The sequence below is a fragment of the Macaca mulatta genome, chromosome 16 (genome assembly GCF_049350105.2).
Source record: "Macaca mulatta isolate MMU2019108-1 chromosome 16, T2T-MMU8v2.0, whole genome shotgun sequence".
NCBI classification, from domain to species: domain Eukaryota; kingdom Metazoa; phylum Chordata; class Mammalia; order Primates; family Cercopithecidae; genus Macaca; species Macaca mulatta.
In genome coordinates this window covers 78,704,688-78,717,650 of record NC_133421.1, presented here as the reverse complement: position 1 = coordinate 78,717,650, position 12,963 = coordinate 78,704,688, and the positions used below count along the sequence as shown (strand labels likewise).

General features: G+C 37.3%; 1 protein-coding gene across 2 annotated transcripts in view; it reads left to right on the top strand.

Annotated features, from left to right (window-relative positions):
- Nucleotides 1-12,963, top strand: part of ABCA9 (ATP binding cassette subfamily A member 9) — a 77,901-nt gene that overhangs the window by 1,795 nt on the left and 63,143 nt on the right. For both annotated transcript variants that reach the window (XM_077972602.1, XM_077972603.1), the window contains exons 2-3: nucleotides 9,056-9,164; nucleotides 10,689-10,896. In XM_077972602.1, the coding sequence (XP_077828728.1) occupies nucleotides 9,069-9,164; nucleotides 10,689-10,896 (304 nt within the window). In that variant the 5' untranslated portion in view covers nucleotides 9,056-9,068. The remainder of the gene's footprint in view (nucleotides 1-9,055; nucleotides 9,165-10,688; nucleotides 10,897-12,963) is intronic.

The following is a 12,963-nucleotide window of genomic DNA, read 5'->3' as shown; positions in this document are numbered from 1 at the left end:
TGGCTTTTTATAACCAATTTATTATTTCCAAATTATACAATTTCCTATTGAGAACAATTTAAGCTAATTAGATGTTTTATATTATTATGGTAGGTGGTATATTTTTTCTCTGATATTTACACCAAGATGTTCAGTGGTGGAAAAAAATCAGTCTTAACGCTCAGAGACAAATAACCACATTCATGACAATGGGATTATGTAATTGTTTTTTATTCGAAAATATTTTCTGGCACACACATTAATTCACAGAAAGAAAGAAGAGTAGTCACGTGGGCACCATATTTAACCCTTTCAGATACTGAGGTTTTTCACAGCATTGATTTCTTAGTTGGAAATGTAGCAGTTTGGTTTCAGTCAGGATTTCCAGGCTATCACAGCCTGCTCTGATGGCATGATTATCAGGAACTCATCTGCATCACTGGTGAATCTCTTTGGTCACTTTTGGACAGTTTTTAACCATAAGTCCATGCCCTCCTTTGTTATGCTGATGAGGTGCGTCATAAAAGGAATGTCCAACAATGTCTTCCCGTCTTGTTCTCAGGCCTCAGGCTCTCGGACCCCTTTCCCCAAACCTGCCCCCATATTAACTTTCTATTGCTGCTGTGAAAAAAAAAAAAAAAAAAAAAAGGCCACAACCTTAATGGTTTAGAACAAAACAGAGTTATCATCTTACAGCTCTGGAGGTTAGAAGTGTGAGGCGGGGCTCTCACTGGGCTAACATCAAGGGGTTGGCCAGGCTGTGTCTCTTTCTGGAAGCTATAGGAGAGAATCTGTTTTCTTACCCTGTGTAACTTTTAGAGGTTTCTTGCATTCTTTGGTCCATGGTCTTCCTCCTCCATCTTCAAAGCCAGTAATAGCATATCAAACCCTTCTTCTACTGCCTCACTCTGATCTCCTCGTGTGCCTCCTGTTTTACTTTTTAGGACCCTTGTGATTACACTGGGTCTGCCCAGATAATCCAGGATGATCTCCCTATTTCAAAGTAAGCTGATTGCAACCTTAATTCCATCTACTGCCTTAATTCCCCTTTGTCATATATTGTAACATATTCACAAATTCCAGGATTAGAATGCAACCATTATTCTGCCTATCACATTCCTCTTCAACTATGCCTTGTGATATGGTTTGGCTCTGTCCTCACTCCAATATCATCTTGAATTATAGCCCCCATAATCCCTATCTGTCATGGGAGGGACCCAGGGGGAGGTAATTGAATCATGAGGGCAGGTCTTTCCCAGGCTGTTCTCATGATAGTATTCAAGTCTCACAAGATCTGATGGTTTTATAAAGGGGAGTTCCCCTACCCAAGCTCTCTTGCCTGGTGCCATATAAGACGTGACTTTGCTCCTTATTTGCCTGCAGCCCTGATTGTGTGGCCTCCCCAGTCATGTAGAACTGTGAGTTAATTAAACCTGTTTCCTTTATGAATTACCCAGTCTCAGGTATGTCTTTTTCTTTTTTTTTCTTTTTTTTTTTAGACAGAGTCTCACATTGTTGCATAGGCTGGAGTGCAGTGGCGCTATCTCAGCTCACTGCAACCTCTGCCTTCTGGGTTCAACTGGTTCTCCTGCCTCAGCCTCCCAAGTAGCTGGGATTACAGGCACCTGCCACCACACCCAGCTAATTTTTTGTATCTTTAGTAGAGATGGGGTTTCACCATGTTGGCCAGGCTGGTCTCAAACTCCTGACCTTGTGATTCACCTGCCTCAGCCTCCCAAAGTACTGGGATTACAGGCATGAGCCACCGTGCCCGGCCTCAGGTATGTCTTTATTAGCAGTGTGAGAACAGACTAATACACCTTGCCCTTCAGACTTCAATCGCAGCACAATATTCCCTGCAATAGACCATGGATAGGCTTCATCTCTGGTACTACCTCCTTGAGGCTGACTTGAATAAATCATCTTCCCACTTGACCTGTCTCTTGAATACCAGAAGGGGTCAGCATATTCACAGCTTTGCTCCTGCCATGAATTTGGCAGGATGAACCATGAACCTGGGATCCAGGAGCACCCTCATCCGTAAAACCATTGAACGGGCAATGCAATCTTATGATTGCCATTCCTGTTCAATATGGCGCCAAAAGAGGATAAAAGGAATGTGCAACATAATGGTATTGACGTGAAAACACAGGCCTTATCAGTCAACTGGCCTTGTGCTCCACTGTACCAAGGCTTGAACTACTACCTTTGAATCATTTCCTGGGTGAGTTTCCCATCCTAGAATGTTGGGTTTGTTAGCTAAGATTAGGTCTTACATTTTCTTTATCAGTTATCTTGGTCATTAAAGCTCTACAACTTTCAGACCATTTTTGTTATTCTGCCTAATATATGGCACCATTATGTAAAATGGTGTCATATTTGCATTTAACCTACGTATATTGTCCCGTGTACTTTAAATAATCTCTAGCTTACTTACAATACCTAACACAATCTAAATTCTATGTAAATAATTGTTATACTTTATTGTTTCAGAAATAATGACAAGAAAAAAAAAGCTTCTACATGTTCAGTACAAACCCAGCCATCCTTTTTTCTGAGCATTATCTACCGGCAGTTGGTTGCATCCACAAGTGCAGAACCCACAAATAGAAATGAGTGACTATAGTTTTTGAGCTGTGCTAACATGAAAGAGTATAAATAATTACATTATACCCGCACTACCAGACTGAAATTGTCATATCTGAAATAAGTTACCTTCATGATGTTGTAGTAGGTCAGTTAATGACTTTTGGACAGACATGTCCTGAATTCTTTGTTTGTTCTCTGCAAACAGTTCTATAAAGACTTACTAAAGCCTTGGCCCATGTTTTAGAAAGTAGAAATCTGGCTGACTGGTGGATCTGTGTGCAAGCCTGAAGGTCACTCTCTCTCTCTCTTTCTCTCTTGTAAGCCTAGGCCCTTATGTGGGTTACCCTCAAGGCCAAGGCTGAGCCCATAAGCAGACAGGCATGGGTGATTGTCTCTCATTGAAAATAGCAGAGCAACATTGGTGCCTACAAATAGTTATCCCTATATTGATTTCAATAATACAATAGTAGAATGAGGTATCTGTTTAAGTACTTTCAAGGACAATTTTATGTGATTTGTTTATCTCTATTCAGCTGATTCATTATCCCTCACTCCACCTCCCGCCTATCCACATATGTGTAGGCAGGTTATAGCCATCATAGATGTGAAGATTAGTTTGGGTGCTCTTTTCTACCAACAGTAAAAGTGGGCTATCTGCTTTGAAAGAATAAAGTTTGTCTATAATAACATGAAACCTGTTCCTTGACTCAACAGTCCTTTCTACAATAATTACATTTTTATGCCCATACTGTCCCCCCAAAATGCATTTTCACACCACTGAACGCTAGTTAAAACTATGAGTTCCAAGTCTCCCTACCTCTTGGAATGTTTCATAGGAAAATCTCCACTGACAAAGTGACATAGGTCTGGATTTTATTTCTGTGCCTCTTCATCACCACATATTCAACTATTCCAAAATAGTTATTACCACCATCACTCTACTCTAGTTCCTTCTGCTCATTATCTCTTACACAGTATATCGTATCTAATTAGGCTTCACCTTATGAAGTAGGCTTTGTAAATATCCCAGGGGATGAAGAACAAGGAGTTAAAAGATACAGAACAAAGATTGAGAATTTTATTTCATTTTCTGCTTCTAGCATCTGAAAGAGATTGTAGAGTGTTGATACAATTTCTTCCTTAACAGTCTGATAGAATTTCCCAGTGAACCCATTCACTGGGGAACCACCAGTGATGCTTTCTGTTTTGAAGATTTTTGATTATTAAATCAGTTTCTTTTACAGATATAGGCTAATTCAGATTGTCTGTTTATTCTTGTGTGAGTTTCAACAGATTGTCTCTTTGAAGGAACAGATTCGTTTCACCTAGGCTATCAAATTTATGAGCATAGGGTTGTTCATAATATTCCTTGATTGTCCTCTTAATGTCTATGAGATCTGTAGTGATGCCCCCTCTTTCATTTCTAATATTAGCAACTTGTGTTCTCTCCCTCTTTTTTCCTAGTTAGCCTTGGTAGAGGCCTATTGATTTTATTGATCTCGGAGAACCAGCATTTGGTTTTACTGATTTTTCTCTATTGATTTCCTGTTTCCAATTTCATTGATTTCTATCATAATTTTTACTATTTCTTTTATTTTGCTTTCTTTAGATCTTTTTTCTTTACTAATGTATGCATTGGATGCTGTAAATTTCTCTCTAAACAAAGCTTTCACTGTATGCCACAAATTTTGATAAGCGTTTTCATTGTTATTTAGTTCAAAATAAGTTTTAATTTGTCATTAGATTTTTTTCTTTGACTTTTATGTTATTTAGAAGTGTGTTGTTTAACCTTCATGTATTTCGGGATTTTCCAGCTATCTTTCTATTACTGCTTTCTGGTGTAATTCTACCATGGCCTGAGAGCATGTATTGTATGATTTCTATTCTTTTAAATTTTCTAAGGTGTGTTTTATGGCCCAAATTTGGTTTATATTGGTGAACATTCCATGTAAGCATGAGAAGAATGTATTTTCTGCTATTGTTGGGTGAAATAGTGTGTAGAAATGTTCATTTTATCCAGTTGGTTGACTATATTATTGAGTTCAACTCTGATTTTATTTGTTTTCTACCTGCTGGATCTGCCCATTTCTGCCAAGAGAGGTGCTGAAGTCTCCAACTATAAGAGTGGATTCATCTATTTCTCTTTGCAGTTCTCTCAGTATTTTGACACTGTTGTTAGCATACACATGTTAAAGATTGCTATGACTTCTTGGAAAATTGACCCCTTTATCTTTATGTAACTTCTCTCTTTATCCCTGATAATTTTCCTTCTTTTGAATGAAAAGTCTGTTCTGTTTCAGAATTCTGCTCCATATGAAATTAATATAGTTATTCCAGCTTTCTTCTGATTAGTGTTAGCATGGTCCATCTATATTTGTGCGTCTATTTTTAATCTATATGTGTCTTTATATTTAAAGTTGGTTTCGTGTAGACAACATGTAATTACATCTTTTTTGTCATCTACTCTGACAATCTCTATCTTTTAATTGGTGCATTTAGACCATTGATGATCAAAGTGATTATTGACATATTGGATTAGTATCTACCAAATTTGTTACCATTTTCTATTTATTGCTCTTGTTCTTTTCTTCAATTCTATTTTTGGGCTACAATTTTTCTGCCTTGTGTGGTTTTAATTGAGCATTTAATATAAGTTCATTTTTCCTTCTTTCTTAGAATGTCATTTATTTTTGTTTTTTGTTTTTACTTTCTTTCATGGTTGCCTTAGAGTTTGCAATATATATTTACAATTAATCCAAGTCAACTTTCAAATATCACTCTACCACTTCACCGGTAGTGTATCTTATAGTAATAAAATAACCCCAATTCCTCCCTCCTGTCTCTCATACCATTACTGTCATTCATTTCACTTGTAAATAAGTATACATGAACATTATATATGAATGTAATACATACATCATATATGCAGCATTTATATACATGTATGCACATAAGTATACACAATTGAATACATTGCTATTATATCCTATTATGTTTCAGATCAATTAAAAATAAGAAAAAGTTTTTATTGTACCTTCACTTATTATTTCTTTCTCTGATGCTTTTTCTTTCTTTATGTAGAGCCGATTTTTTTTTTTTTTTTTTTTGAGATGGTTGCCTAGGCTGGAGTGCAGTTTCGCCATCACAGCTCATTGCAGCCTTAACCTCTCAGACCCAAGTGATCCTTTCTACCTCAGTCTCCAGAGTAGCTAGGGCCTCAGGCATAAGCCATCATGCCTCACTAATTTCAATAATTTTGTTTTTGTAGAGACAGGATCTCCCTACGTTGCCTAGGCTGGTCTTGAACTTCTGGGCTCAAGCCATTCTCTCACCTCAGCCTCCTGAAATGCTGTAATTGCAGGCATGAGCCACTGTGCCCAGCCTTATATATAAATTTGTGACATATCATTTTATTTCTTTTGAAACAACTTCTTTTCATATTTTTTCAAGGCAGGTCTACTGGCAACAAATTCTCTCATTATTTGTTTGTTTGAGAAAGTACTTCTCTTTAGCTTTTTGAGGATAATATCACAGAGTACATTCTACTAAGGGTAGAATGCTAAGTTGGTGGGGTTTTTTTCTCTCAACACATTAAATACCTTATTCTCTTCTTGTTTGCATGATTTCTGAAGAAAAGTGAGATAAAATTCTTATTTTTGCTCTCCTATAGAAACGATGTTTTCTTCCTCTGGCTTCTTTAATATTTTTATTCTTTATCTTTGATTTTCTGGAGTTTGAAAATGATATTCCTTGATGAAATTGTTTGAGCAAATATTCCGCTTGGTGTTCTCTGACCTTCCTGAATCTACGGTTGGGTATCTAGCCATAATCTGGGGAAATTCTCAGTCATTACTGTTTAAAATATTTCTTCCGTTCCTTTCTTTCTTTTGGATATTCCCATTAGGCATATGTTACACATTTTTAATTGTCCCACAGTTCTTAAATATTCTGCTCTTTTTTTTTTTCAGTCTTTTTTTTGTTTTCTTTTCAGTTTTGGATTCTTTTCTCAGCTGTGTGTAGTCTACTAATAAACTCATCAAAGATCAAAGGCATTCTTCATTTCTGATAGTATTTTTTTAATATTAGGCATTTAGTTTTGGTTCTGTCTTAGAAGTTTTATCTCCCTTCTTACCTTGCCCATCTGTTCTTGCATGTTGCAACATTATAAGAAATATGTATTTTGTCTCTGCCCTCTAGTTTTGGCAAAAAGCTTCTAGAACCCTTGTAATTTCCAGAGTCATGGGGGTGATGGGAATAGCATTTGTTATAGTATTTGGTCCCTGTTCCTGACACAGAGCTTCTAAGACCAGGAATCTCTGAAGTGAAATGAGTATCTTCGTGTTCATGAGATATCTGATGGCAGAAATAACCTAGATTGCTTCAGGATAGGACTGGTTGCCAGGGAATCACCTATGTGATTAGAAGGTTTCAGCCCCATCCCCAGATGTCCAGGGAGAGGAGAGGAGATGGAGTTCAAGTTAATCTCCGACGGCCAATGATTTTATTAATCATGCTCATGTAATGAAGTCTCCATAAAAACCCTAACTGTAGGAGTTTGGGGAACTTCTGGGTTGGTGAACATCTCAAGGTGCTGGGAAGGTGGTGCACCCAGAGAGTTACTGGAAGCTCAGCATCCCGTCCTATATACCCTGCCCTATGCATATTTTCTATTTGGCTGTTCCTGAGCTTTATCCTTTGTAATACACTGATAATAGCAAGTAGACTGTTTTTCTGAGTTCTGTGAACCACTCTAGCAAATTATCAAACCCAAGGAGTGGATGTGGGAACCCCTAATATGTAGCCAGTTAGTCAGAAGTACAAAAGACCCAGGCTTGTAACTGGCATCTGAAGTGGGGGGCCGTCTTTTGGGACTGAGTCCTTAATCTGTGTGATCTGCTGTAACTCCAAGTGGACAGTGTCAGAATTGAAATCAATTGAATTTTAGGACACCCAGTTGGTGTCCACCGAGAACTGGAGAATTTCTTGGTGGGAAAAACCCACACTTTTGTTATCAAAAGTGTTTTATGCAGAAAAACAGGTGTGGGCTTCCCTCTGCTCCCCGCTGCATTTTACATGTCATCTACTTTATCCGTTGAAGCCCTTAGTATTTTAAACATAGTTGTTTCAAATTCCTAGTCTAATAATTGCAACATTTCTGCCATATCTGAATTTGATTCTGATACTTGCCCTCCTTATAATTCTTTTTTTTTTTTTTTTTTTTGCGTTCTAGTATGTGTTACAGTTTTTTCTATTTGTTTTTGAGACAGGGTCTCTCTCTGTCACCCAGGCTGTAGTACAGTAGCATGATCATGGTTCACTGCAGCCTCAATCTTGTTGGGCTCAAGCAGTCCTCTGCCTCGGCCTCCCAAGTAGCTTGTAGCTGTGACTACAGGCACCATACCCAGCTAATTTTTTGATTTTTTTAAAAAATAGAGATGGGGTCTCACTTTGCTGCCCAGGCTGGTCTCTAACTCCTGGCTTCAAGAAATCCTTCTGCCTCAGCCTCCCAAAGTGCTGGGATTACAGGCATGAGCCACTGTATGCAGGCTGTAATTTTCTCTTGGTAGCTGGATATGATGTCCTGGGTAAAAGTTAATCTCATAAGTTTGTGGCACACAAAATAATTGATTCAAACAAAGCTCCTATCTTGGTTTGGTTACTTATTTTCTTTAATTTCCAATTCCCACTTTTCACCCAACCTCCATTCTTCTTTCCCACTTCCAAAGATAACCTTTTTATTGTATTAGGGATGATGATCCTTTAGTTCCTGAATATTTTTGGAAAATGTGTATCACATGTAATGTGAATTGATACCAATGATATTGTGACCTAATGCTCAACCTTTTCTCTTTCTTTCTTCCTTTGAACTGGAGCTATATTTTTAAGATCTCTTCAAGTGGATGGGTGTATGCCAATCCAGTGCTCCTGAATCCTACATAGTAATCTTAGGGCTGTATCCATAAAAATTTGTTTTATAACACTATGCCACAATAATCTACATTATAAAGAACATCATTGCACTGGTCCCCTCATGAACCCATGTAAGAATCTCCTTGAGCTACATATCCAGGAGCAGAACTGATTGATGGTAGGATACTGCTAAGTAGTAATGAATTAGTAATGAATCACCCACGTGACTGGGTAAGTTTGTACCCCCAACAACAGAGCAGAAAGTTCCTTTCTCCCCGTTAGACAATTTAACAACACCCACAGCTGAGGAGATAGCAGCGATTGACACTAGTCACTCTTCTGATTTTTCTCAATCCAATGATGGAGAAATTATATCTGATAGTTGTTTTAATTCTTATTTCCTTCAATATTGGGTTTAAACATTGCCTCATATGTTTTTATTTTAGCCTTTTGACTTTCTTCTTCTCGAGGAATGCAACTAGAAACAGCTGTTACAATGTTTCTTTTATGTTTGATTGCACAATGTTTTCTGCTTTAGACCTTCACATTTACTTCATTTTTTTTCATCTTTTTAAAGGAAACAAGTCAAAATGAGCAACAGATGCATGAGTGTGAGTCAGCAAACATGGGCTCTTCTTTGCAAGAACTGTCTTAAAAAATGGAGGATGAAAAGACAGACCTTGTTGGTATGGTTCAGAGTCTATGTGTTCTCATATTTAGAGGATGAAAAAGTATTTTATCGGACAACATAAACACTTTATTTTCATTATTTAATATTGCACATATGTGTAGTCCAATTAACCTAGATTTTTTTTTTCCAAATTCTGGGCTTTGCTATTTGTTCAAGTAAAATTTATTTTTTCAAATTACAATATGTATTATTGTTTTATGTCTTACTAGAGGCATTTTTTTAAAAATTCATAAACTCCTTGAAAAATAAAGCTATATCTTTATACTGCAGAGATAACAATTCTTAACCTCTGAGCTCATTTGAATCTCATGAACACATTGGTATAGAGAAGTTTAGGGCCAAAGTAAAAAACAGGCAGGGAATCCAAAATTTAAGAAACAATCCAAAGGCAAATTGTTGCACTTCTACACAATGTCGCTATAGACACAGACAATGTCAGTTTGAAAGAAATAATGGTCATGTAAATAAACGGAAAAATGGTATTGTGAACTTTTACTTCTATTAAAATAGTACTTATTTTCTTCTGATCATAAGAATGACTAGATGTGCTTTGTGCAAAAAATTTAGTAAACTCAGAAAAATATAATAAAATCACTCATAGAATACTCATAGTTCAAAAGTTATATTAACATCTGATCTTATGAACTAGTGTGTGTATGCGTATGTGTGTGTGTGTTCATGCATGTGTCAATACGTGTGTGTTCACATATTGAATGCTTGGATTGGCAGGGAATAAAGTATACAGCAATTCCTGCATAGGGAAAAGATTATATAAATGTAAAAGTTTGAGATTCCACCCTATATAGGTGTTTTACCTTTAAACTTTTACCTCTTTTTTTATATAAACATTATGTTTATTTTTCTATTAAGATAGAAATAGGTATAGATATAGACCAACACACATAGCTGAAAAAGGATCATATGATGAAGATGACATATAGCTCTTTTAAAAATGACATATGTGTAGAATTATAACTAATTAACTAGTTTCTTATCACTGGGTTTCAATTGCATTCTGCTGTATTTCCAATTCCTGAATGTGGTCACAATGACAAAGACTTTTACATTTTTGGGGGGGACAACGTTTTGGGACTATCTTCTTCCACATACCAGCAACAGAAGGTAAAAATATGATCTTGCTCCTGTTGACAGAAGCTGGTTACCTATTCCATGTCTCCTACTATTTATTTATCACTGTCACTAAAATTTTAACATGACTAAACTGTTGGGCCATTCATAAAGTAATCCAGCCTTTATCACTTGCACTAAAGTGTGGTAAACTTAGATTCCCAATTGTAATTGGAATTGATGTTACAATTCTGTCTTGGTACACAATGTGCATATTTTAAAATATGCAGATTAATGAGCAAAAGAAAATCAGGATATTTAAGAACTAGGAGAAAGAACAAATGCAATGCAAGCCAAATAACAGAATTAAGTGTTTCAAATTGTTTGTGGATGATTTATCTGTGGTATAACATCTACCAGTTTGCTTCCTTTTTCTCTTATTGCTATATAGGAATGGCTCTTTTCATTTCTTCTGGTACTGTTTCTGTACCTATTTTTCTCCAATTTACATCAAGTTCATGACTCTCCTCAAATGCCTTCAATGGATCTGGGACGTGTAGATAATTTTAATGATACTAATTATGTTATTGCATTTGCACCTGAATCCAAAACTACCCAAGAGATAATGAACAAAGTGGCTTCAGCCCCATTCCTAAAAGGTATGTTCCCTGGTTGTTCATAGTAATTTCCTTATTTGCAAAAGGCGCAAATTCATTTTGAGATATCCGTCACAAATTATATTGAATGCTCAAGTTTCTAGAGTTTATTAACAACATTAATGTATATTCCCTCCAAGTCTCAAGATTTTTTCTGGTTTGTTCACTAGTGTCCCATTTAGGAAATTCCATATTAAAAGGGTTATCCTCATAATTGTACATATCGAAATGAGATAGTCCAGGGTTATTTAAATGTATGTTTGTGAAAAGATTCTGGAAACATTGGACTGTAGTGACAGCATGATTTTTCAAATACATAAATATTGAGAGAGAAACTAGACATCATTTCAAAAACCCATGGGCAATATTTACAATGAAAAGAGGTGACATGTTTCCTTGTACCACAAAGTATATATGTGGGTGGGATGAAGCTCTAAAAGCCACAAAATTGGCATGGTTTCTCTCTCTGGGTGTAGGAAGAGAACAAAGAGAAACAATAAGGTATCTGATGGTCCTAAAGAAACTTCTTTAAGAGTTCATAATTATCCATCAGAAAGCAGAGAGGGCCAATTTGAGAAAAGCAACTGAAACCATATTCAGAAATTATATTACTAGTATAGTTTTTGAATGCAATTGAAACTGTTAAATGTGTAAAGTGTGATAGACCAAATAAGTAAGTATGGAATAGTCTCATTCTCTCACCCATGTGTCCTTAAAACTTGGGAGTCACAGTATGGAAGAGAAGATCTAGGGCAGGACATTTACAAGGTGAAGAACTTTGTCATTCCAGATAGCTTAGAGAGCCATCAAGACCTGATCGGTCATGGCAAAAGAACTCAGCAGCCAATGTGGCACAAGTCCATGCTTTCATCAAATTATTAAATGAAAAATATAAGTAACTGTTTTACCATTAGAGGATGATACAGGTTGAGCACCCCAATTCTAAAATCCAAAATCTGAAATGCTCCACAATCTGAAAACTTTTGAGCGCTGACATGATGCATAAGTTGAGTATTCCATACCTGACCTCTTGATAAGGTTTGGCTCTGTGTCCCCACCCAAATCTCATCTTAATTGTAATCCCCACATGTAGAGGAAGGTACCTGTGATCCCCATGTTTTGAGGGGGGGAGGTGATTGGATCATGGGAGCAGTTTCCCCCATGCTGTTTTCATGATAGTGAGTTCTCACAAGATCTAATGATTTTATAAGGGGTTTTTCCCCCTTTGCTTCCCGTCTCTCCTGCCACCTTGTGAAGGTGCCTGCTTTCCCATCTGCCATGATTGTAAGTGTCCTGAGGTCTCCCCATGTTGTGGGAATCAGGAGACCAGAGAGACCAGATGGGTGGAACAGGAGTATTTTATTTAGGTGACCACTGGCCCAGCAGATTAATATCCAGAGGCTGAGCTACGAACAAAGACAGGGCTTGACTTTTATTCATGCAGCTGAAGGCGGGTGGCTAGCCAGTGGTGTGAAACTTGCGGAATGGGGAAACTGAGCTTACAGAAGCAGAACAAAGGCAGTTAATCAAACCGTGACAGGTTTTGCAACTTAGGCATGTCTTGTGACCTTTGCCATCCTGCACAAATGGAAAAATAGGAACTTACAAAATCCTTGCAACCTTGCAGAAATAGTTACAAAAGTAGTTATAAGAGCGTAGCGTGGGGAGAGGATTTCACGGGGAGACTGATAAGAACTTGCTTTTCTCATCCCTGCTCTTGGAATCCATTTCTTTGAGGCCCCTGCCTGGCATTGCAGATAATGTAATCATAGCTCCAGCTGGACTTTGGAGTGAGTCAGCCTGGTCAGGGAAGGACTTGTTTTCCCTTTACTTGTTTTTCTTATATTTCCTGCTTCACCCAGCCATGCAGAACTGTGAGCCAATTAAACCTTTTTCCTTTATAAATTACCCAGTCTTGGGTATGTCTTTATCGCAGTGTGCAAACAGACCAGTACACTTCATGTGATGGGTCACAGTGAAAACGCAGTCAAAACTTTGTTTTATGCACAAAATCATTTAAAATATTGTATAGGCTGGGTGTGGTGGCTCACTTCTGTAATCCCAGCACTT